We start from the raw sequence: 26,501 nt of genomic DNA, 5'->3' as shown, positions 1-26,501 counted from the left end.
GTTATTGGAGTGTGTGTGTGTGTGTGTGTGTGTGTGTGTGTTTGCATTTTGGTGCCGAGAGAGTTTTTGTTCGTTTGTTTACATTTCGGGTAAGATGAATAACTTGTAGATATTTTTATCTTTTCTTTTAAACTAAGACACCGTAAGAAACAAGTTACTGTGGTTTGCGAGAGCAGAGCCACTCAAAGCGTGTTCTCGTGACCAGTGCTGGTCCCTGAACTATCATGGGTCCGCAACAAGGAAGTACAGAAATTCAGAGCAAGCATTTAGGCCCCCTTGTAGCAATTCGACAGCAATTTTAGGCCTGTTGAATCTAATAATGAAAATTGAGGGCTTGTATTTTGTATCTTTATTTTATTCCCCTAGTAGCGTATATTTATTATATTTGAGAAAAGTGAAATCCACCACAGATTGGACTTCTTTATTTTTAAAAAGCTGGTTCTTCACGGCAAGATTGCTTGAAATCACTGCAGGAGAGTTCATAACACAGACATAACGGTCTGTAGGGCTTGGGACAGGTTCCTTTTACGCGGAAATGAGCAGCTAACACGGTTATTACAACATAGAGGTGCTAAAAAATTATGAAAAAACAGATGGAGTATGGAATAACTTTTTAAAACCCTGTTCTCAGGTATTGCTGAAGTGCAGACATTTGATACAGCAAAGGATTCTGAGGTCCGTGTAATAAAAGAGGCTTTCGTCTTGATCTATTCCTAGTCACTTACCTTAGAAAATACCTGATTTTCAGTTGAAAGGTGAGCCCTTGGTCTCCTCCATCCAGCTTTGGCATCAAAAAGTTACTATTTAGGAATGTAGGGGGAAAATTTTTCTAAAAGATGTGGCATTTCTCAGGGAACAACAAAAATCAAACAAAAAACAACTTGTCAAGGCAGAAGTAAAATTTTTTTTTTAATTTTTTTTCAACGTTTATTTTTTTGGGGACAGAGAGAGACAGAGCATGAACGGGGGAGGGGCAGAGAGAGAGGGAGACACAGAATCGGAAACAGGCTCCAGGCTCTGAGCCATCAGCCCAGAGCCCGACGCGGGGCTCGAACTCACGGACCGCGAGATCGTGACCTGGCTGAAGTCGGACGCTTAACCGACTGCGCCACCCAGGCGCCCCCAGAAGTAAAATTTTAAAATGGGGGCAGTGGGGCGCCTGGGTGGCTCGGTCGGTTAAGTGTTGGCCTTCAGCTCAGGTCATGATCTCGAGGTTCAGGAGTTCGAGCCCCACATCAGGCTCTCTGGTGTCAGCACCCAGCCCGCTTCAGATCCTCTGTCTCCCTCTCTCTCTGCCCCTCCCCATTCACTCTCTCTCAAAAGTAAATAAACATTAAAAAAATAAATAAAATGGGGGTGGAGTTTGTTAGCGTAAAGGAGAAAAAAAGTGAACCGTTCGTGGCTCACTGGCAAGTGTTTTCCGCCTCTGAGGAAATAAAGGGGAAAATGCTTAGTTGTCTTGATTCAGGAGAACCGGCTTCAGAGTGCACCAACACGGGGTAGATATCCATCCGTGTAATATGATTTGCCAGGATGTGTTTCCCAATTCCCGCCCCCCCCCAGCATGCCTCCCCTGCTCCTGCTCTGCATTTAAATGCCCTTCTTTGGGGGTGCCTGGGTGGCTCAGTCAGAGGAGCGGGTCCAACTTCAGCTCAGGCCATGATCTCACGGTTCATGAGTTCGAGCCCCGCATGGGGCTCTGTGCTGACAGCTCAGAGCCTGGAGCCTGCTTCCTATTCTGTGTCTCCCTCTCCCTCTGCCCTTCTCCCCCTCACGCTCTGTCTCTTTCTCTCAAAAATAAATAAACGTTAAGAAAAAATTATAAATGCCCTTCTTTGACTTATGACTTGCTATCAGAAAGCAAGGAGCCCTGGAAGGACCAGTCATGCAACCAAACTGATCGCTTGTATCCTGGTGTGGACGAGTTTATCAGACCGACCCAGAGAGCGGGATGGGAAAGAAGGGCTCGAGGGGCCTGGCAGTTCTTCAGGTGTTCATTCCCATTGAGCAAACACTCCGAGTCACCGCTGTGTGCCAAGCACCGGGAACGCACGTCCCCGCCCCCAAGGAGTTGACCGCCTACTGAAGGAGATACAAATGAATCCAGAAAAATCACGCAGATATTGGATGCTTTCACACATATACAAGGTGATATAGAGGGGTCAGAGGAGAATGCATGCAGCCTGGGGCAGAGGGCGGGGCTGTGCCAGCCGTAGCCAGAAAGGTTAATGGGGAGGTGGTTGGAGCCTACTGGTGACTGTGAGACCTTGGGCCTTTTCTCTGAATGAAGAGGGGAGCTTTCTGCAGAGGGGTGACATGATCGGACTCATATTTTACTAAAGAAGAAAACAAAACAACAACAGCAACCCAGGGGCGCCTGGGTAGCTCAGTTGGTTGAGCATCCAACTCTTCATTTTGGCTCGAATCGTGATCTCACGGTCATGGGATCAAGCCCCACACTGGGATCCGTGCTGAACATGGAGCCTACTTAGCTGAAGTCGGGTCTTTGAGGAGTGACCTAAATCAAAAGTCAAGTCAGGTGTGGCCACTGCTGAGAATTTGGAAGCTAGCTCTTGGTGGGTCAGAGTGGGGGAACTTCCTGTCGGGGTGTCACAGGGCCGTCAGAAACAAGACCGAATTTCTCAGCCTTGCAGGCAGGTGTGGCCATGAGACTTAAGTCCTGGACCAAAGGATGTGACGGGGCCGGTATGTGTAAAATTTGGGGTCGTACCCTCAAAGAGATGGGACACGTTCTCCCATTTACTTTTTCCTGCCACCTGGAATGCAAAGACAGGGGTGAGCCATCTAGAACCATCCAGACAAAGTCAACTTCCTTTGGAAAGGAAAGACAGAGCAACCAGACCAAGAAGCCAGGTGCATGACACCTTAGCCGAGAACACCCACTATTCCTGCTTTAGCTGTTACGAGAGAGAAAAATATCCTTATCTCGCTTAAGCCTCTGCTGTTTTAGACTCTGTTTTATGCAGCCAAACTTATATTCCAATGAACACGGACTTCCAGAAAAATATCCCCCCAAGACCACTGCTTTGAAGGCCATAAAACCAATTTGAACAGAGATGTGAACACAAAGGTGCCAACTTTACATCTGGAAGAAGGTCAGCGACAGAGAGAAGATCAGAGAGCTCTTTGTGGGCTAAGAAGAAGTCTCAGCAAGATCCACTCCCACCCCCGATTCTGAGCGCTTTTAGCCTTGGAGTGCTGTTAAGCTATTCTGAATCTAGTCCTCTTTCCATCTCTGTGAAGCCTTTACTCTCTTCATTTTCCACCCTTATCCAAGTCATTTTGCCATCACTCCTCCTCCAAAATGCCTGAAACGAAAGCTAATCTCTCAGTCTTACGCTTGACCCGATTATCCTAAATTTCAAATCAGAGGCGACTCAATTCCAGTCTCCCAAAGGACTCTCTCAGCACTCCTCCCCTATGTCCTCACACTTCCTCAGATTGGATTCTCCTGATGTGTGGTTCCCAAGAGGACCCTAAAACCATTTGCTGAGCCCAGAGGTGGCTTACCCAATGTAAGTTCACCCTTTCTCCCTCTTCCCACAAACGTGTATTAAGCCCTTATTCTTTGCCAGGGATCATACTGGGCACCAGCCTGGACCACTGGCACTGGGCGACACACGTGCGAAGTCCAGGCATCATGTGACACAGGTGTTCGGTGACTCACTTCTGTCTGTAGGATTTAAGGCCATATGTATGTGTGATGCAGGTACGGGGAAGGGAGTAAGTGAGAACTTTTCTGCATGGGATCAGAGCAGAATTTCAACACAATGTAAAGAATGAAAGTCTAATTTTAAAATTAAAAAAAATGTTTAAATGTTTATTTATTTTTGAGACACAGAGAGACAGAGTGTGAGCAGGGGAGGGTCAGAGAGAGGGGGAGACACAGAATCCGAAGCAGGCTCCAGACTGTGAGCCATCAGCACAGAGCCCGATGCGGGGCTCAAACTCATGAACTGTGAGATCACGACCTGAGCTGAAGTCAGATGCTTAACCGAGTGAGCCACCCAGGCACCCCTTTAAATTTGTTTAATGTTTATTTATTTTTGAGAGAGAGAGAGAGAGAGAGAGAGAGAGTGCAAACGGGGGAGGGGCAGAGAGAGAAGGAGACAGAGAATCCGAAGCAGGCTCCAGGCTCTGAGCTGCCAGCACAGAGCCCGACATGGGGCTCAAACTCACGGACCGTGAGATCATGACCTGAGCTGAAGTCGGACGCTTCACCAACTGAGCAACCCAGGTGCCGCTGACAGTCTAACTTTAAATAGGTGGGTGATAGGTAGTCCTAAAGGAAAGCCAACTTAGAATTTTAGGACATTTCCAGAAATCAACATGCTAGTACACCTTAACATTATTTTATAAAATAAATTGCACTGCAGACCTCAGCTCAAATTAATATTCTATTGGGGGGCGCCCGGGTGGCTCAGTCGGTTGAGTGTCTGACTTCGGCTCAGGTCATGATCTCCCTGTTCTTGAGTTCAAGCCCCGCATCGGGCTCTGTGCTAACGGCACAGAGCCTGCTTGGGATCCTCTCTCTGCCCCTCCCTCCTTCTCTCTCTCTCTCTCTCTCTCTCTCAAAATAACTTAAAATTTTTTGAATAAAACAAAATGAGTGTCCTCCTGGTTTATCAAGCAAGTCCAATGGGAAGTCAAAGGGGTCTGAATATTTCTATCAACACAGAGCTGCAGTTTGCAAACTGTGGATTGTAAAGAGTCCTCTTTGCTTTGGATCACCAGGAACACTTTCTCCTTGGAAGTGGTCTCTCAAATGCTGCCTGGAGCTCTTGGCCTGGCCCTTCTCCTTAGCGCCTGATCAGTGGGAGATTGTTAGCACTATCAGAGGAGGGGAGTGCTAGGGTAAAGGTAGCAGTGGTCAGACATCGCTGGCCTTTCGCAATGTAATCTGCTCTCCGTACAGATGTTGGTTAGGCTATGACATCTATCATTTGGTATCTGTGTTCCCGTGGCAAGTTGCTCAGCCTGTCTGAGTGCTGGATGTGGAAGAGGGTAACCCACAGTGAGGGTGGTTGTAGGATTAAAGGAAGGCACCGTCACACTTGGCACACTTCTGTGGCTGAATACGGTTCCAGCTCCTGCCAACTCTCCATGGACGAAGTTCTTGCCCTCCTACCTCCGCTCCCTTGTATATTCGTCTTTTCTAGCGAATCACTATAGAGTTACCGGCCCCGCCTATGCACAGCCGGAGCCACACCCCCTCTCTGCACCACCGGCGATGGAACCCACTTCTCTATAAAGTCCTGCTCCCCCTGAGCAGTCCTGAGTGCCACACCACCCACTCACTCTTACTTTGGCCCCTGTCTTGGGGTCCCTCATCCACCAATCAGCAGACGCCAAGGCCCACCAGCCCTTATCTGTGCAGATTGTCTGTCTTCCATCAACCCCACGTAGGCCAATCAGGGCAAGGTAGGCGCCCCTAGAACCTTGTGAAAAAGGTGGGGGAGACAGAGAGACTTGGCCCACCTCTCTGCCTTCCCCAAACCTGCTCCTTTTCAAATGGGTGCCATACTGAAAAACGATCTGATCAGTCAAGTATCTTTCAGGCAAAATCAACAAGCAGCTTTCATCGGGACTATTTGTACTTCAGTATGGGTAAACCTCTAGCCAGTAGGACGAAGTTTCAGCTATAAACAACCGGATGGGAAGAGAGAATTCCGGGAGTCCAGCCGTTCCAGACCCTCAAATCGGACTAGCTGGGCCAGTTTATTTCACCGCAAGGCAGGTTCTACTCATCGGAGGATTGTACAAGGAGCTTCTTGCCTCGGTGGCCTTGAAAAGATGTCTTAGGATGCACATATTATAAAACCAAAAGGTTGAAGAAGTTGTCTTAGAGGCCACTCTGTCTAATCAGGATTTAACAATAGAAGTGACAACTGGGGCACCTGGGTGGCTCAATCCGTTAAGCATCCCAATCTTGATCTCAGTTCAGGCCTTGATCTCAGCATGGGGAGTTCAAGCCCCATGTTAAGCTCCCTGCTGAGTGTGATGCCTACTTTAAAAAAAAAAAAAGAAAGAAGAAGAACCAAAATCTGTAACGAACTTATCAAACTCCACACCTGAAAAACAAATAATCCAGTGAAGAAACGGGCAGAAGACATGAATAGACACTTCTCCAAAGAAGACATCCAGATGGCCAACAGGCACATGAAAAGATGCTCGTCACTCCTCATGAGAGAAATACAAATCAAAAGCACACTGAGATACCACCTCATGCCAGTCAGAGTGGCTAAAGTGAACAAATCAGGAGGCTATAGGTGCTGGAGAGGATGTGGAGAAACGGGAACCCTCTTGCACTGCTGGTGGGAATGCAAACTGGTGCAGCCACTCTGGAAAACAGTGTGGAGGTTCCTCAAAAAATTAAAAATAGACCTACCGTATGACCCAGCAGTAGCACTGCTAGGAATTTACCCAAGGGATACAGGAGTGCTGATGCAGAGGGGCACTTGTACCCCAATGTTTATAGCAGTGCTTTCAACCATAGCCACATTATGGAAAGAGCCTAAATGTCCATCGAGGGATGAATGGATAAAGAAGATGTGGCTTGGGGCACTTGGGTGACTCGGTTGGGCGTCCAATTTCAGCTCAGGTCATGATCTCACAGTCCGTGAGTTTGAGCCCCGCATCGGGGCTGCTGACAGCTCAGAGCCTGGAGCCTGTTTCAGATTCTGTGTCTCCCTCTCTCTCTCTTCCCCTCCCCCACTCATGCTGTGTCTCTGTCTCTCTCAAAAATAAATAAACATTAAAAAATGTTTTTCAAAAATAAAAAGAAGATGTGGCTTATATATACAATGGGATACTACTTGGCAATGAGAAAGAATGAAATCCTGCCATTTGCAACAACATGGATGGAACTGGAGGGTAAGTTATCAGAGAAAGACAGATATCATGTTTCAGTCATATGTGGAACTTGAGAAATTTAACAGAAGGCCATGGGGGAAGGGAAGGGGAAAAAATAGCTATAAACAGAGAGGGAGGGAGGCAAACCATAAGAGACCCTTAAATACGACAAACTGAGGGTTGATGGGGGAAAGTGGGTGATGGGCAGGGAGGAGGGCACTTGTTGGGATGAGCACTGGGTGTTGTATGTAAGCCAAGTTGACAATAAATTATTTTTTTTTTAATTTTTTTTTTCAACGTTTATTTATTTTTGGGACAGAGAGAGACAGAACATGAACGGGGGAGGGTCAGAGAGAGAGGGAGACACAGAATTGGAAACAGGCTCCAGGCTCTGAGCCATCAGCCCAGAGCCTGAACGCGGGGCTCGAACTCACGGACCGCGAGATCGTGACCTGGCTGAAGTCGGACGCTTAACCGACTGCGCCACCCAGGCGCCCCAATAAATTATAATTTTAAAAAAAGAAGTTAAAACCTCCCCACAAATAAAAAAATGAATCACAGACCCAAGCAAAAAACTGAACAGCACACAAAAACCCCATTGGTCGTAAAGGCAGGAGGGAGAGCAAGAATGTGTGGAATCCGCACATCTTGAACGCTTACCTGTGTCCCTGAGAATTTCTAGGCGCCATGATGAAACTGAAGACCTGACGCCCAGAATCCTAACCTCAGCCAACAGCAAGGGGAGAATACGGGAAAGAGAATTGAAGGCACCTGTCCAGATCAGAACACCAAACGAAAAGCATGGCCCTCATTTGCAGCCAGCTGCACTTGAGTCTCCCGAATTCAAGCTGAGAAAGGAAGGCCTGTGGGGTAGCTCACTGGCTGTGGAAGGCCTTTTGCCTCTACCTCTCCTCTGGGAAAGGCACGTTCTCTACGACAGAAATGGGGTGGGCAGGGGGCATCTGCGTTGAAAGTGGGACACCGGTGCGTGCAACATGACATCCAGATCTCTGCTGTCCCCACGGTGACCGGGGCCACAGCTGGGAAGCTCGTAGGGTCCTTCCAGTTTTAGTTTTTTTCCTTCTAAAAAAATTTTTTTTAATGTTTTTATTTATTTTTGAGACGGAGAGAGACAGAGCATGAGCAGGGGAAGGGCAGAGAGAGAGGGAGACCCAGAATCAGAAGCAGGCTCCGAGCTGTCAGCACAGAGCCTGACGCGGGGCTTGAACTCACGGACTGTGAGATCATGACCTGAGCTGAAGTCGGATGCTTAACCGGCTGAGCCACCCAGGCACCTCTCTTTTTCTTTCTGAAGGAATTCCTAGACATTACGGGTTGGCTTGACTATTGACATAGTATGCTTGATACACTATCACCTTGAAATAATTTCCCATCTTCCCCCTGCCTTCTAAGCTTATGACTTAAGTGTTAGGAGGCAGAGTATGGGGAGGGTGGAATATCAAGCCATTTGGTTTTCTGGGAAGACCAACGTGACCATCCCCCAAAATATATAGGTGTGTGTATATTAGGCACCTGGCTAAGGAAACACCTGACCAACGTGTTCCCTTTTTCCATCCTGACCCATTCTACTTGTTTTTCACGCAGACAAGCTCCATGAAGATTAATCACAGCTGATGAGTATACTTTTTGCAGAGCCAGAAAAAAAAAAAAAGAAAGAAAGAAAAGTAAAAAGGAGGAGTTAGGAAGAAAGGCAGGTAGCTGGTAGCTGGCTAGAAGCAAAAGGACTCAGATGCCCTGAATATGGGGGAAGCTGGTTGAACGTGAAAGCCGTCTGCTCTCCAGATAGACTGCTGCATACCCAGTGGAACCACTTAGGGCAGAGTAAGAATACAAACCACTCTAGCAGCTTCCTTTTTTGGCATCTGTTCGCCTGAGCATCAACTTCTTTTAGGCTCGACCCATATTTGTCCATACTGGAAAAACACAAGGTTGACAGGTTCACAATATTCTTGCCCATCCTAGAGAGAGTTAAATCAATATTAGCAATTCTAAGCCGAAGACCAGTTCTGACCTGTTGAAAGCTCTTAGAATCTGAGATTTATTTTTCTGCTAGAAAAGACTGTAGGAGACTATCAGCTGGCTCTGTGACTTGAAGGAAAGAATTATTAAAAAAAAATTTTTTTTTACATTTATTTTTGAGAGACAGAGAACTGTGAGGGAGGGGCAGAGAGAGAGGGAGACCCAGAATCCGAAGCAGGCTCCAGGCTCCGAGCTGTCAGCACAGACCCCAAGGCAGGGCTTGAACTCACAAACTGTGAGATCATGACCTGAACCGAAGTTGGATGCTTAACCAACTGAGCCACCCAGGCGCCCCAAGGAAGGAATTATTAATGCAATTTCTGTTTTGGAGTAAGGCAGCTGAACCGTAGGAGAGAGGAATTAATTTTCCCAAAGTCCTGCAGCCAGTAAGGGGTGGGGAGTTAGAATCGAAGCCACCCCCTTTGGCAAAGTCCTGTCTTACATCCTGTTGTCTCTCTGGCTGATGAGTGAAATCACGATGCGTTCCAAGGAATCAATCCCTTCCATGCTGGGAAGAGGCAGTGAGGAGACAACAGGTGGTTACTCACAAGGCTGCTGAAATCTGCAAAGGGAGTAACAGGAGTGTTTCTGGAACCCTGGCTGTCCATTAGAACCATCAGAAGGCCTGTGATTGAGCCCCCTCTCCCCTCCCCTTTGTGATTTCTGATTTGGCAGGTCTGGGGTGGGACTGGCCATTTGTATGTCTAACAAGTTCCCCCGCTGAGGCCGATGCCATGAACTCAGGACACCGTTTGGACAAACTCTGACCCAGAGGCAACTCTTCAAACTACGATTGCTCGTCCTGAGCCCAAGAGTCTGTTGTACCCCCTTAGAGAGGACTTGGGGTGCACAGTTGGGCAAGAGGGTAGTTCTGATTAGGAATCCCAGTAAAAAAATGATTGCAGAGCACGTAACTCCCATTATCCTATGTACTATTTCTCAGGTGTCCTGGAGCACGAAAAAGTTGCCGACTAGCAATCCAGAATATAAAGGTCAGAATTGAAAGGTTGATCTTATTTCTTTTATGTTTCTTTATTTATTTTGAGAGAGAGAGAGAGAGAGAGAGAGAGAGAATCCAAGGAGGCTCCGTACTGCCAGCACAGAGCTCATTGCGGGGCGCGAACTCACGAACCGTGAGACTGTGCCCTGAGCCAAAACCAAGGGTCAGACGCTTAACCTCCTGAGACACCCAGGCGCCCCGATCATATTGCTTTTCTTAGCTTCAAGTAAAGTCTCTTGAAACTCATGCTAGAACTAGTTAATCCTCGCAAACAGCTCTAAAAAGGCTATAAATGGTCTATTATCAGGCGTTGTGGCAAGCCAGTAACCCTTGGATACAGGGAGATCCGGGGCCTGTCTTTCCCCCGCGGGGCTTGTCTGGACTCCGCTACTGCACCTTGTAGGGTAATTGCCAGGACTTCGGTCACAGAATGAGGTCTGAGAACAATCTGCTCTCAGAGGAAAGGCAGCAGTGAAACAAAAACACAATGGGCGCGGCAGCCTCCCGGTTCTCTGAACTTAACCAGCAGTCTCTGCTGCTCCCTGGATCCCGAGTCTCCGCGCTGAACCATGCCTGAGCCGGGCAAGTCCACAATGGAAGGAATCGTGAGTGAGTTGGTAAAAATCCGACAGAGGGGGCAGTGGAACAGAAGTCACAGAGGCGCGGACGGTGTTGGTGACCCAGGGGGAGAGTGTTACATGATGAGCCTTTCTCGAGAGGCGGCTATTAATCTCCGATGCACTTGTAAACCCAGAGCCGTGTCTCACCCAACCCAAGATCCCTTCCACAAAACGCTGAGATGTTGATGTGCGCAGTGGCACAGCATAATGTCACGCTCTAGAGAGTGACGAAACACAAAGGTTGGGGGAATTCTAATCCCCAACCGAATAACCTACCCCCCCCCCAACCCTACTGGTGGGATTGGGGCAAACCCACAGAGCCAAGCTGCTCGAATGTGGGAGGCCTTGAGACTTTGAGACTTGAGATTTTAAGTGATTCCTTAACAGGGAGAGACAAGAATTTAGGGACCCCCGGTAACTTTGCCAGGTCACTACGGCCCCTTTGGCCAGTGTCTGAGTTGGCGCCCTGCGTCAGTCTGTGGCCAAAGCCATGCTGCTCCTTGATTTCTCTGAGTGACACAGAAGGACTGAGGCTCTGGGGGAATCCATCCGGCTGGGGTTGAAGGTTTCACGGTGCCGTACTCTGGACCCGCTTTTGTTCCCTAAAATCTGAACTGCCCCAGGGTATGGATCGATGGAAGTAGTTTCAACCCCACAGATACACCACATGGTGTTGAATTTCAGGGGATTTAACTTATCTGAACATATCCCTTGTGAAAAGGCTCTTTCTAATACCTTTAGCCGGGGTCAAGGACACCAAAAGGCCGGTTACAGAAAGTACAAGGAGGCTTTAGCACAAACGTGGGGGGTTGTTTGTGACCCGGGCTTGAATTGTTTCACAAGCCCTGGCCTAATTTCCGCAAAGCTTTCAACGCTGAGGATGAAAGGCATCCCAGAGCTGAAAAGAATTCTGTCCTCAGAAGTGCTGGGCCTACCAGCTCTCTGCTGACTTCTGACAGGCTTCGGAGAGAACCCTTTCATACTGGCTAACACTCATGGTAACAGCCGCACCCTAGAAACGAGATCATCTTTTTCCATAAAGAAATACACATTGGGGGCGCCTGGGTGGCGCAGTCGGTTAAGCGTCCGACTTCAGCCAGGTCACGATCTCGCGGTCCGTGAGTTCGAGCCCCGCGTCGGGCTCTGGGCTGATGGCTCAGAGCCTGGAGCCTGTTTCCGATTCTGTGTCTCCCTCTCTCTCTGCCCCTCCCCCATTCATGCTCTGTCTCTCTCTGTCCCAAAAATAAATAAACGTTGAAAAGAAATACACATCGTCCTTTGGCTTGCAGGTTCTCCAGCGCGACAGGGCTCTGGGTGGCGGCAAAGAGGCTTATGAGAGGAGGCGTCCCCTGACCTGATCAGGGGAAGAGATATAGAGGAGGAGGCTCCGTCACCTGGAAAGCTTAAAAAAAAAAATTTTTGTTTTAAGTTTTGGTAAAATACGCAAAACATCAAATTGACCAACGTAACCATCTTTAAGCGTAGCGGTCAGTGGCCCTTGGTACGTTCACGTGATTGTACAACCATCAGTACCCTCTCTCTCCAGTTTTAAAATCTTTTAATGAGAATTTTAATGTAGAATTCTTTTTAGAAAGCCATTGAAAAGAGTGAGGTCGGGGTGTCCGGGTGGCTCAGTCGGTTAAGCGTCCGACTTGGTCTCAGGTCATGATCTCGCGGTCCGTGAGTTCGAGCCCCGCGTCGGGCTCTGGGCTGACGGCTCAGAGCCTGGAGCCTGCTTCTGATTCTGGGTCTCCCTCTCTCTCTGCCCCTCCCCCGTGCATGCTCTGCCTCTTCTCTGTCTCTCAAGACTAAATAAAAATATTGAAAAAAAAATTTTTTAACAATAAAAAAAATAAAAAGGAGGAGGTCCATCTTATATGCTGATGCGGAAGGATGTTAAAAATACATTATTTTTTTTTTCAACGTTTATTTATTTTTGGGACAGAGAGAGACAGAGCATGAACGGGGGAGGGGCAGAGAGAGAGGGAGACACAGAATCTGCAGCAGGCTCCAGGCTCCGAGCTGTCAGCCCAGAGCCCGACGCGGGGCTCGAACCCACCAACCGCGAGATCATGACCTGAGCTGAAGTCGGACGCTGAACCGACTGAGCCACCCAGGCGCCCCAAGAAACAATATATACTAAGTCACCAGGAAAACAGGTAGGTAGATTCTCATCACGCAGCCTCGGTTTGGATGAATGAAAGCAACATGTGATTATAAACAGGGAAGGGAGAGACCTGGATGTCACAGGCAACCTGATGAGAGAGAGGATCCAGGTCAGAGCTGAGGACCGAGCCAAGGGTCCAAGACCGCAGAGGCCAGGGCTAGATGTAGCCGATGAACAGCCATGCCTGCTGGGCTGGGTCCCCTCCATTCGGGGACTTCCTTCAAAAACGCTCTGGTACGAGAGGCAGAGGCAGATGGGAGTGACGTCCTGGTGGCCAAGGTCTTTGGAAGCTGAGGAGGGGCGAAAGACCCTGTGTGTGCACAAAAAAGGTGGGGGTGGGGGGGTGCTGAATAACAGATTCTTCAGTGGAGGGTGTGTCCCCGGGGCCCAGGAGGGAGACAGCAGGGGGAGACGGCAGATGACGAATCCTTGAAGACTTCAGGTTTGGGAGAGTGGCAAACGGGAAAAGCACCAAGAAAGGAGGGTGGCATCCAAGATACACTTGGCGTCTGGTGCCCATTTAACACAGAGGCTGGCCCTGGAAATTGTCCAGCGAATGCCAACAGCTTGCTCTGAGCCGCTCTAGAGGCGAATCAGCCAGCCTTTTTAAGGTTCCCGTAAGACTTCCTCCCTTCATTCCTTTTTGTCTGCTCTCCTCGTCCTCACCCAAGCTGTTCTCAGAGCACAGATGAGGCCTGCCAGTCGCAGAGGAACCGTATTTCAGATACCTCATGTAACAGTTACTTACCTCTAGAACCTTCCCTATCTTACCTGCATAACTCTGGCCTTTCATCTATTTTCCCCATCATCTGCTTTTACCCTGGGCACGAACTCCCACTCCCTTCCCCCCGCCCCGCCGCTGCCCTCCCTTCCCCTCGCTGCCCCCCATGACTGCCAGCTCCCCCTTCTCTTTCCCCTCCCCATCCCTTGCCTCCCACGCGCTTCATCAGTGATCCGTAGAGTGTTAGTCCGTCACAGCCAGATTGATACACGGCTGTTCTTTCCAGGCCAGCTCTTCTCCAGCATTTCATGGCAGGAACCTGAATGTCAAGTCCAGACTCAGCCTGGCATATTGAGGAGTGACTGACTGACCTCTCCGGGCTCCCCTGTTAGCTCCCACATCCCGGACAAGCAGCCTCTGAAGGCTTAGAGGGACAGTGGGGGCTCTGGTCTTGCTCCCCACCCCACTCCTGACCCTTGTTATCTCACTGGCTGTCATGGCTTCCTGGGCCTGGATTTTGAGTAGTCTGGAGTGATTCCTCCTTCCAAAGGCAGCCTCAAACAGCCCACAGCCCTTGTCTGACTTCTGACTTCTGATTTAGACCCCTTGGTGCTCTCTAAAAAGGGTGTTAGTACCTTGGGGGAGTTCCAGACTGAGGACTGCTTAGAGCCTTGGGGGCTGTGGACATGCTGTCCATATCTGCAGCCACACAAGACGCTCTTAGGGGTCCCCTCCTTCCTGATGGCCAATGATGAATGAGTCAGAGACAATGGGATGCACATACGTATATAATCCAGACTGCGATTCTGGGATTGAGACCCATCAGTGTACCAATCATTGACCAAGAAATGAATTAATCTAGAACAGCCCAAGAAGGGGTCCTAAAAAATTATTTAGTCCTTCGTTTTCACGCATTCCTAAAGAGAGAGGGTTCCAAATGATACAAGGCGACCAGAACCTGTGTAAAAGTAGGAGAGCAAGGTGTTACCAGAATCAGGATGACGCTTTAGAGGAAATCCAACAACCGGTTTAGATGTGGGGAGCACATCTTGTAGAGCCGTGGTTGGCCCCCAGCTATGCTATCAGGCTGTTATAGTTCAAGTCTTGGGAATTTCGCCGGCAGATGTAGGTGCAGAAGAAGTCTGAACTTGAATGAACAAGGCAAAGGATTTTAAATATTTTGTACCAGCTTTTTTGCAGAGGTTTTGGCTTAAGTAGGTTGTAAAACTGTCTATCTGGTTGTGAATTGGCCCAAACTCTCTGCCGGGGCGTCTTTTTCGTCCTTGTCTCGGACAGCCTTCCAGCAGGGGGCACTGTGACTGCTGAGTGTACCCGCCCAGGGATATCTAGGCGGAGGGATCTTTTCTGCTTAGGCCAGAGTAAGGTGGGTGTGGGTTGGTAAAATGGGAACCTACTCTCTAGACCCAGGTGAAATTATCTTTCTCATTTCTGTACAGAATCCTGCATACTTTGTATAGGTGTGATTCTCATAACAATTGTTGCAGTGATTTTGATGTTCAGACTGAACCAGCCAGACTTGTCCCAACAGGCGCTAAAAATGCACGAGATAAAACAGCAGGTGAGAAGAGAAATGGGAAAATGGTTCTGTGTGTGCGTGGGCAGCAGCGGGCGGAGGGCAGCGGTGAGAGGTAGGTGGGCATAGGTGGACACGCAGGTTTCTCTTCCTTTGACCTTGTAAACGATTCGAATGCCTTGCAACACGATTGCATCCGTTCTTTTTAAGCAACAACCGAAGGACTGTGAAAGCAATGCTTGTCGGGTCCTGTGATTCCATACGAGGCGGTAGAATCCCTGGTTTACAAAACAGGAAATGGGCTTGAATGGAAAGAAACCAACATCACTAGGAGATTCCAAACGTGTAGAGGCACAAATGGCTCCTGGATTGCAAAGGTACATAAATGCTAAGGTGAGTGCAGTCTCCCATCAGGGCCGGGTGTCAGGCCACTCTGGTGCCCGGACGACTAGACCCCATCACCACCATCCCTTATACTCGGGCAGATGGCACCTTTAGCTTTGGCAAAGCACTCATCCTTACTGCCTTCTTCAGAACCTTCAGAACAGGTCCTCGATTTACCGCAGTGCCGTAAGATGTGCGTGTTACACGTGCACTGTAATAATCCATGGAGATGCAGGCTGTCCTACGGTCTCAATGGACGGACTGCGATCTGAATTCATTAACATCAGGACCTGCTCGTGAAGGAGTGAATGACGAGATTGCGGCTTTGTGAAATTATGTCTAATTCCTATTTTTTTTTTTTTACGTTCATTTATTTCTAGAGAGAGAATGAGTGGGGAAGGGGCAGGGAGAGAGGCAGAGAATCCCAAGCAGGCTCTGCGCTTATCAGTGCAGACTCCGACGCGGGGCTCGATCCCACAAACCGTGAGAGCATGGCTGGGCCGAAATCGAGAGCTGGCACTTAACCGACTGAGCCGCCCAGGCGCCCCTCCTAACTGTTCTTAAGTGATGGGAAAGCATGGACCGTAAGATCTATCTATGTGCAGAGAAGTGGAAAGACAGCAGGAGGTGGAAAGGAAAAGCCAACGCATCCATGGGGAATCTCATTAGGCTGAGCTCCATCCAAGATGGTTGCTCTTACATGCTGCTGACAATGAATTAAGCAAAGATGCTCTTGTTGAGCCCATTAGAGTATCTTTCCGAGCTTGGTGTGAGATATTAGGTTAAGGTATTAAAATAATGGAATTCTAAAACCTGCTCCCCCATTGTAAAGTCTACATTGTCATCTTGTTGTCTGGACTAAGCTTTCACACACACACACACACACACACACACACACACACAGCCCTCCAGGCATCCTCAGCCCCCCCCCCCCTCTTCCCCCAGCCAGGTGGCCTCAGGTAGATTATCTCCCCTCCACCTCCACATTTCCAAAATGATGTTTTGTACCAGACTGCTCTAAAGCGCCTCCAGTTCTAACGTTCAGTGAATCTTTAGGACAGTTGATTCCCACGGTCAGTTTCACGGATGCTGACACATGGACAGCATCCCTCACACCACACACATACACACACACACACACACACACACGAGAGGTACCACCATCATTCATTCCCACCCATGTTCTTGCCTCAGAGCCCACAGACTGGCCAGGTACCTAAGTCATGAGCCAGAGCACCCGGGTCTAAGAACAGGAAAACAGAAGGAATTGTAGCTTCTCTTCCGTCTTTATTGGCTACTTTCATTTCCTTATCCCACCAATGCAGGTCGGGGAGGGCAGCAAAAGGCCATGTGTAAGGTGGCACATGCCAGCTGGCTGAGGGATGCTAATTGAGTCTTGCAGCAGCAACAGTGGGCATCTATCAGCTCCTGGGTCTGGAGCTCAGACTGCATGGCCCAAGGACCGCCCTGCCCCCCCTCCCCCCCCACCACAGGGAACGTCTCCTCCCACAGTAAGTTTGGCCTTAAAAACACTACAAACAGTTGCATTCATTGTCCTTTTTTTTTTCCTTTTTCTTTTTGCCTTTAATAATAATAAAAAAAGAAAACCAAAACCTTCTATAATTTATAAGCTATTTTTTGCTATCTACATTATATATAAAATATAGACTCTGTTTACTGTATAACACACATCTTTTCCCCTTGATAAATAACTCTTTAAAATATCTAGTATACATGCCTTGACTTTTTATATATAAGTTTGGTTTTATACATATACATACATATATATATATACTCATGTTTGTAAAACACAATAAATACATACTTGACAATATCAACCAAACAAATGTAATTTGGGTTAAAAAAAAAAAAAAAGAAAAGAAAAAGAAGAAGAAAAAGTAGTAAAAGCACCAGGCAGCAAACAGAAAGCCATAATTGCTAGAAACTTCTCCCTCCCCTGGGCAAGGCACAGGGCAGAATACTAAATATATTTAAATATGTTTGGATGCCTGAAGGAGAAGGAGGGGCGCAAAGTAGCTGGTGGGGTCACTTGCTTTTCTTTTGTTTCTCAACCTGGGGTTAGACCAGAGTCACAGGTAGGTCACTGCGTTTATAAGGAGAAACCACGGGGGCTCATCCAACGGCTTAGCCCTTGTGACGGCTGCAGAGGACAGCAGAGATCAGGACGGGGAGTGACAGAAACAGCATGACCCTATGGCTATGCTGTAGGCCCTGCCCACACTGGCCCAGGCCAGCTTTTGACGCTTCACTAAGCGGAGAGCTACTGCATGCGGCGCGTCTTGGGATTACTCTGCTTGCTGCTGGTTTCAACAAAAAGAGGGCACAACAGATTCAAGAGCATTCCCCAGTGCAACACTTTAGTAGCCTGGCCAAGAGCCAGGGGCTTCGGGGGCCCTCGCAAGGGCTCCAGGAAATAGGGACTGACCCGGGGAAGAGAAGGCTCAGGAGGCCACCGCCTTCCGCTGCTAACGGCTGTGGTCACTTGGATACGGTGCTGGCCTCACCTCCAGGCTCGGACCACCGAGCTCATCACCGCTGACGGCAGCGCGGGAGGACTTCGCTCCTCTTGCGGGAAGTCCTGGGAGCCCGACTCAGTCAGGGTCGTCCCTGGAGACTCAGCACTGACATTGGCCGGCTTCCCTGCCTGGTGGGGGGGTCAGCGGCGGGGGTGGGGGTGGGGGGGTGCGGACAGGCCAGGTAGAACATGCCAGCTGCTGCTTAAGACTGAAGCCCCACTGCAGGCGCATACGGCTTTCCTTTCATGGCCCTCCTCCCCTCCTCCCTGTCCCGAAAAGGACTGGAGCGCAGGGGCTCTGAGAGTTTGTTTTCAACGAGCTCTCCAAGGTCATGGCCTCCGCCCTGTAAAACTTCAGGGCTCTGATGGCCAACAAATAGGAGGCAACAGGTGAAGCAGGAGGCCTGACTCTGCCCCCAGGAGGGGAGCGGAGGGCCACAGAAGCAGAGCGGGCCCCGGGAAACCCCAAAGGTGGTGTTGTGTCCCCCATCCTTGCCACGTAGAACACCGACTACGGATAACTGTTCGCACCACGATCACGATGGAAACGCAGAGCAGCTAGTTTCTGAGGACATTCAAGACCTAATGGAGTTGCTAAGAAATGGATGCAACCACAGCAGCTGGGGGAATACGGTCGTCACAGGTCTGAATTGTAATGGTCGCTCGTTCACCCACTAGCCGGGGGACCTCAGACGAGTCATTTCACCTCTCTGCCTCCCTGTCCCCATCTGAGAGCCCTGACAGTGCTATGTGCAGCCGCAAGGGACTTAGAATGCAGGTCCGAAGAAGCGGGGGTGACCTCTGCTGTCACCGAACCTCTCGGGGCTGTGACAACAGGATGTGAGTACCCGGGGCTCTGACATCCCTTCAGAGACAAACAGAGCTCCTTCCTCCCCAGGATGTCTCTCCAGTGTGCTGCCATTCCCCACCCTCCCACCCCGCCACAATAAAAGGCGATCCTCCCGGAGACCTAATTTCCGACCCAGGTCAAATTCAACAGCTGCGACTCTGAGCCAAGATGAAGAGAGTTGACAGAGTGTGCAGGTATGAAGGCAAAACACACAGGTAAAGTCGGAGTCACAAGCAAATGAACTGGAAAAGCCCCACCCCCTGAGAAGAACACGTGCTGCTGTTAGACCACCAAGGGCAAGATCCGAGGCCACCTATGACGGTCGGCCAATGACGTCTTGAAAATCCCCAGCTCCTCGGTTTGCTGCATCACCGACGATCGAAATCGACTCAGCAAGTCGATTTTCAAGGAAGGAAGCTGAGTGCTATTTCCACTTTGGAAGGGGCAGAAACACCGACTACTTCTATTCGCAGCCCTGTCAGGAACCTTCTGGCAGCACATCAAATGTGGCATTCTGCTCAGCGGGAGGGTACGGACTGCAGTGGTGTAGAGCCCCACACAAGTCACACCCGGCATGAGTCCCGGATGCGCCACAGGGCGCGAGGACAGCCCCCTCAGTGTTCAGCGAGGAGTGCTTTCCTGCCTGGCGACAACTTCAGGGGTACGCACCTCTCTTTGTGGGAGGCAGCGTGGTTTGGAGAAGACAAGCTTTGGACCCAGGTGACTCAGCTTCGGCTTTAATCGCCGTGTGATTGTGCGCAAGTCACTCTTCCTTTCAGAGCCTCGGTTTTCTCACATGTGTAATGGGAAGAACGAGAGCCAATGCCGCGGGGTTGCTGAGGGCATTAAGTGAGATCATTCACCTAAAATACCCCGCGCACGGTGGATGATCAAGAAATGTTGGTGCACAGAGGATGCTTGGATGGCTCTCTGCAGAGGGGAGAAGGGGGCCGGGAGAAGCTCGGCTTAAAGTGGAGTCAGCCACGGCTGCCACCGCAGGGTCCACGTACATGTGACACACAGATATTTCCCGCCCAGTAGATCAGGAGTGTGTGTGGTACCCTGCGACGTCTCTCCCCCCGAGAGGGGACGTCGGAGAAAAGCTGACGGTGGTCATGGACTTGCTCTCCAGAAGAGCACTCAAGAGAATCCAAACTTTTCAAATAAGCCCAGAGCGTCCCCAGCCCTTGTGAATGCCAGGTGAGAACCCGTGATGCCCCGCCCTCTCTCAGTCAGTGGCACAAGCCAACGTTTCCAGGACCGGAGGCGTGCGTCCCCAGAAAAACGGGAACAAATCAAGCCGCAGGGACTAAATGTGAGACCCTAAGGCGGTGCCTCCGGGACACCGGATCTTTGAAACACAGTAAGTAACCAAAGCAGACAAGGGCCGGATCGCTGCTCGGGGCTTCATCCTGGGTCAAAGTGGTGCTGACGGAACCCAGACCCCAGAGCGCGTGAGTCGGCGTTGGCCCCAGCGAGCCCTGTGGGGAGCTTGAGATCTCAGCTGCCCACTGCGGCTCGCAATCGAGGTTTGCCAAGTGGTAGTTCGGGGGTAAAAGGAGCACGAAAGAAATATCTTAAACTCATCTCCGGGAATTTTTGTATTTAAAAAATGAACTACCTACGTCTTTTCTTCCTCTCGTTCCCGTATCTACCTGCTACATGCATTTCAGTAGGTAGGATTTGAGAACACTCACTAAAATATTTTTCATGCTTCTGGTAAAGAATATATATTCTTTCGGGGCGCCTGGGTGGCGCAGTCGGTTAAGCGTCCGACTTCAGCCAGGTCACAATCTCGCGGTCCGTGAGTTCGAGCCCCGCGTCAGGCTCTGGGCTGATGGCTCAGAGCCTGGAGCCTGTTTCCGATTCTGTGTCTCCCTCTCTCTCTGCCCCTCCCCCGTTCATGCTCTGTCTCTCTCTGTCCCAAAAATAAATAAAAACGTTGAGAAAAAAAATTTTTTTAAAGAATATATATTCTTTCTATATCCCCTAGCCTCAAACGAGAATCTGTGTTTTAGACACTATTTATCACAGGACTCAGAGGCCTTTGGAAGAAAATAAAAAAAAAACTTCCCAAGTCTTTGGGTTAAGTACAGAAACATAAAATTAAAACCCCTGGAATATCCCTACTTAGATTATAAACGACTTAGAAAAATGAGACCCATAGAGTTTAATCTAAGTTTTCTTTCCCTTCATCTTTAATCACAGCCTTTCAGGCTAGATTAAAAAAAAAAAAAAATTCTTTCCACTCAGTTCCTACAAAAGTTATTTCTCCAGAAGGCAATTTAGGAGAGCCTGAACCGACAGAGTCCACGGCACGGCTGTCTGCTCCCACTATTACTGGGGCACATCCATGCTACCAAATCTCTGGTTTTGAGTTGGTAGCTACGAAAGCCAGCATGCTCACCACGAAGTAATGATGTCAGGGACCATAACATACCCTGGAGAGTTCCAGCGGACTCGCCTAGCCGTGTTGCAGCAGTGGGGTGACTCTTCTGGGGAAAGCAATCCTTCCTCACTGGGCTGGAAAATGACCCAACATTCCTGCGGTGTTTGGACATGCCCACCAAGCACCCCCCGGGCAGCCTGGGCATCACAGTGTATTGACCCTGGGAGGAGAATGGAGAATACAATGGACTATGTATACTGTTCATTTCCAGATTCTGCCTCCTCAGAGCCTGGGGCGGGGGAGGGGCGGGGAGGTGGGGAGGGGCTCTCGGCCGCTTAAATTCCCTTCTACCCCTACTGCCAGTCATCTGAAAAGACGTCTAAACCTCAGGTGTGTGCCAAAGGTGACCGTTGGGTTTCCATGACCTGTGAACAAAAGCTATGGAGATTCAGAAGTTCTCGTCTTCCCCAGTCAACCCTGACAAGTGTCTAATGGGGGGGGTGAAGGATTAAGGATAATTTCCCAGTTTCAAAATGTTTGACTTGGTGTTTCTTTCAAGAGAGAGGTCTGAATTTTTAAGAGCTATTTCAGCGACATTTGGTGGTGGTGAGGACTGACAAACCCTTGTGTGTGTGTGTGTGTGTGTGTGTGCGTGTGTGTGCATCTCGAACAGTTCCCCTTTGCAACCACCCCACTGCAAGCCTGCAGCCATCTGCCATCTCCAGTAATAGCTCTCTGTAATCAGGGCGTGACAAGGGAGACAAGAGACCAAGGAGGGGAAAAATACGTTTTTTTCCCCCCAACGTGACCCTTCTCAACCCTACGTGAAGATACCCCTCCGTGGCTCTAACACCCCATAGTAGAAACACTGAAAGTGATGTCCCTTAATTGTCCTTCTGTTTTAATACCCATTCAAAAACTTGCAGGTGTCAGAATCCTGAAAGCAAAGGTCAAAGCTAAGGAAAACACCCTTGACGTTTTCTTTTTTTTTTTTTAAGGGAAGACGATTATATCTGCGTGGAACCGAAGGCTTCCCTTTTAAATTCACAAAGCCGGGTGAATCTCCTAAAAGTCCTTTACCGGCTTGGTAGGAGATACGGGTGTTGGAGACCAAAGCCCGCCAAGGGCTGGCTCCCTTTCCCATCTGCTGGGACATCCCCACTGCAACAAGTGGGGCCCGCAGCATGCGAGGGCGGCTCGGGAGCTTGTAGTCTGACCCATTCAGGCTGTGCCCTTGACTGGAGAGCCACCGGAGAGGACACTTGAGCACCACATCCCTTTACACTTAGTTCTACCCCACCGGAAACAGGATCAAAGGCAGCTCCCCGCCGCTTTGTAACGGATGCCAAACCCAAAGGGCTATTGTTTATTCTCGGCCTACTCTGCTTCCACGCAGCCTGCGTTCTGGTGCTCTCCTCTGGGCTTACTTGCTATTCCCGGCTCTCCCTTATCCCATCTGGGGGCGGGGCGCAGGGCAAGGTACCAATTAGGAAGACACACCCTCCCGCTTCCTATGAGGACGACCAATCAATCAAGCACACTGTTCACTCTGCTACCAAGTAGTTTTTCCTCCAGATATTTTAAGTGGCCTTCCGGAATTTGAGCTTTCTCATTAGCCCACTGCACCCCTGCCTCCCCCCAGACTAACAGGCTTCTGCGGACGGGTGAGGATTTGCCTTCTCCTGCCAGAGGCAGGTGGCCGGGAAGCCGGCACCCACTGAGCTGGCCACTGGGTCGCGGGAGCATTTGGCTTGCCAAGGAGGCCGATGGGTAGGGGAGGGCTGAGGGAGGAGGGAAGCACCCCCTCTTTGCTTCTCATGGTAAGGGGGCCACAGAGGCTAAGCCACCTCCTCCTCACGCAAACGCCCCGCAGGGGTGATCTCGGGAAGAACAGGCCCCCTGAACACTCCCGGGCTGTTGGCTCGGCCAGCCAACAGTCTTATTAGGTGCCCCTCACCCAGGCTGGGGGTTCACCTTCCCAGGCGCCGCTTAACTCACCCTGCCCCTCCACCTCCCCGCCCCCGCACTCCTCGCGGCCACCACTGCCCCAGCACGCCCTCCCCCTCTCCGGGCTCCACGCTGAAGACCTGAGTCCCCCTGGGTCCCCCAGTCCGTGCTAACAGTACAGGGACATCCTGCTCCGGCGCATGGCCTCGCTGATCAGGTAGGCGGGGCTCAGCTCGGGCTCCTCCGTCATGATGGCAATGTTCTGCCACTCGCCCGTCTGGCTGGACCTCTTGATGGTGTCCACCACGCACAGGGCGTACAGGCAGTCGTCGAAGGTGGCGGCCATGGTGAGCGGCCGCCCGTCCCACGTGCGCCGGTCGTCCTGGTCCTGGAAGGCCTGGCGCACGGCCTGCATCATCTTGATGGTGCCGCGCAGGTAGGGCGCGGGGATGTCGCTGAAGGCCTTCTCGGGCAGCAGGGAGTTGCTGACGGGCGTGGCGTCCTGTAGCAGCAGCTCCTGCTCGGGGGCGCTGTTGCGCTGCCCGTACAGGTCCGTGCCCACCGCCAGGAGGCGCCCGGCCGAGCCCACCACGGTCACGTCCTGCTTGAACTCGCCCGGCACGTTGAAGTTGAGGGTGACGGTGCAGCACACGCCGCCCTCCAGCACCATCTGGAAGGTGCAGAAGTCGTCGCTGGTGATCTGGCGGATGCCCTTGATGTGGTCCGTCTGCTTGACGAAGGTCTTGAGCAGCCCGTGGACCTTGACGGCCTTCTGGCCGGTCAGGAAGGTGAGCAGGTCGATGATGTAGGTGCCCACCGAGTGCAGGCCGCCGCCGCCCATCAGGTCGTCGCAGCTCCAGTTGTATTTCTTGCCCAGCAGGCTGCCTCCGTGCACCTGCACCTCGCACACCAGCAGCTCGCCCACGTAGCCCTCCTCGATGAGCTGCTTCATGCGCACGAAGGCCGGCAGGAAGCGCAGCACGTTGCCCATGATGCTCATGAGCTTGGGGTAGTAGTGGGCGGCCGACATCATGCGGAAGGCGTCGAGCGGCGTGGCCGTGCGGTCGCAGATGACGTTCTTGCCGATGCCTGCGGGGCGGGAGCAAAAACAGCCGTGAGGGCGCGGGCGTGCGCGGCGGTAGGGGGCGCTGTGGCCCCCGGATGCTAACCTTGCAGCGAGCGCGCCAGACCTGACCTGATCCCCGCTTTCCAGTCTGAAAAGAGCCCGTAGCGCCGGTTATTTAGGCAAAAGTAATAGAACCTAAGGTATGTTTAAGATCTACTCTACAGTATAATTAAATATTTGAGTCGAATTCCTTCAGTATGAAGCCAAATTAAATCAACTAAATATTAGCTTATCTTAATATATTTAAATAGGCTCTATTTTGGAGATTTTTTTTTTTTAATGTTTATTTATTTTGGGAGAGAGAGACAGTGTGTGAGTCGGGAAGGGGCAGAGAGAGAGAGAGGGAGGGAGGGAGGGAGACACACAATGGGGAGCAGGCTCCAGGCTCTGAGCTGTCAGCACAGAGCCCGACATAGGGCTTGGGCCCCCAAACCGGGCGATCGTGATCTGAGCAGAGGTCGGAGGCTTAACCCCCTGAGCCACCCAGGCGCCCCGGAGAGATTTTTCAATATACATCAATATAGAATATAAAACACCTCATTTCATGCTTTGTGTCTAGAAGTCTAGGACATTTTATATACAAACATATGTTCCTTGTAAAATATTGATAAATCTAAACTATTTAAATAGGGGCACCTGGGTGGCTCAGTGGGTTAAGTGACTTCAGCCCAGGTCACGATCTCACAGTTTGTGGGGCTCTGTGCTGACAGCTCAGAGTCTGGAGTCTGCTTAAGATTCTGTGTCTCCCTCTCCCTCTTCCCCCACCCCATTCACACCCTGTCTCTTTCTCTCTCAAAAATAAATACACATTAAAAATTTTTTAAATAAAATATTTAAATATAAAATATAAGTCCTATTGAAGTATACAAGATCATCTTACATGTTTTATTAAAATTATCTACCTATGAACTGTTTTATAGCTTTAGTTTATAAAATATAATTTATTAAACATGTATCACTAGAGGGGCGCCTGGGAGGCTTAGTCGCATAAATGTCCCCAAGTTCGGCTCAGGTCATGATCTCATGGTTTGTGGGTTTGAGCCCCGCATTGGTCTCTGTGCTGACAGTGTGGAGCCTGCTTGGGATTCTCTCTCTCTCCCTCTCTCTCTGTCCCTCTCCCATTCATGCTTTCTCTTTCAAAAATAAATAAATGAAAACTTTAAAAAATGTATTATTAGAAATATCATACGTAGGGAAGAGAAGAGTGTCTCTGTCTGGACAGAACCGGAATATGTAAGCTTAAGTCATAGCCAAAGCAAGTCTGATTAAATACGAGGAAGAATTTCTTAATGATACCCTCTGAAGGTCTAAACATTTAGCTCTCTCTCCTACAACCACCAACAAAGGATTACATTTTGAAAGTTACCTGATTGTTTCTTTTGCATTATGGATTAGGGCTGGCAGTGGTCAGACATACATTTGTTGAGGTTTTTCTGCTGTTTACCGGGGCGGGGCGGGGGGGTGGGGGGAGAGGGGGTAGTCCCTGGATCTGAGGGGTGTGCAGTGGCCAGTTCCTGTCATCTGTCTCATGGTGGGGTTCCGTGCTTTTGGCCAATGCACCTGGGGCCAGATAACAATGAGGCTTGATATGATGACTGTAATGGGTGCATAAATTACAGGTAGATTCAAGCCCTTTGGGAGACTAAGTGATTCTGGGTCTGGAGAAAACAAAAGATCAAAGGAAAGGAGAGTGGCAATCCGTGGGAAAGGGATTTATTCAGTAGAAGCCAAGAGTCAAGGGAAGAAAAATAAGTCAGCTAAACCTATAGAAGCAGTCAAGTGGAAGATGCTTTGCACGTAGACCCTGCCAGTAGAGACCTGTACTCTCCAGACAGGGGAGATCCCACAGACAGGGGACATCCACAAGGGAAACGGAGCAATGAGACACAGCTGTGCTGGCTGTTGGCACTCAACCTGACAGAATCCATGAACTCTAACAACAAGCTGAACTGAGATCGGGTTCTGTGGAAGTCCTGCAACTGTAGGCGTCTGTCCAGTGGAGATGCCCGGACAAGCCCGCACCCTAGAACATGGCTCTCATGGCCAAACGACAGACGTGGTCAGAACAGGTTGTAGAAAATAAATATGCATGATGGCTGTCCATTTCCACATGCACGTTTCATTCTGGCCCCGCAGGGAAAGGGCCGGAAGCCGCGCAGTGACCACGTCTCCTTGACTTTTCCATGTTGGCAGAGCTGGCTGGCTCTTCGGATGACCAGGAATGACCAGTAAGAAGCTCCTTTAACTCTTAGCAACCAGTTGAGGACTGAGGCTTTGGCACAGGGATGAGAAAACACTGGTGGGTATTACCAAA

At 50.1% G+C, this 26,501-nt stretch overlaps 1 protein-coding gene across 7 annotated transcripts in view; it reads right to left on the bottom strand.

Annotated features, from left to right (window-relative positions):
• Positions 1-20,901: 20,901 nt before the first annotated feature.
• The window catches only part of GFOD1 (glucose-fructose oxidoreductase domain containing 1), a 114,441-nt gene continuing 108,841 nt past the window's right edge, over positions 20,902-26,501 (bottom strand). For all 7 annotated transcript variants that reach the window (XM_045497369.1, XM_045497371.1, XM_045497374.1 and 4 more), the window contains one exon: positions 20,902-24,150. In XM_045497369.1, coding sequence (XP_045353325.1) covers positions 23,231-24,150 — 920 coding nt within the window. In that variant the 3' untranslated portion in view covers positions 20,902-23,230. The remainder of the gene's footprint in view (positions 24,151-26,501) is intronic.

This window comes from Leopardus geoffroyi, chromosome B2 (assembly GCF_018350155.1).
Source record: "Leopardus geoffroyi isolate Oge1 chromosome B2, O.geoffroyi_Oge1_pat1.0, whole genome shotgun sequence".
In the NCBI taxonomy this organism is placed as follows: Eukaryota; Metazoa; Chordata; class Mammalia; order Carnivora; family Felidae; genus Leopardus; species Leopardus geoffroyi.
This window is presented reverse-complemented; position numbering and strand designations above follow the sequence as displayed.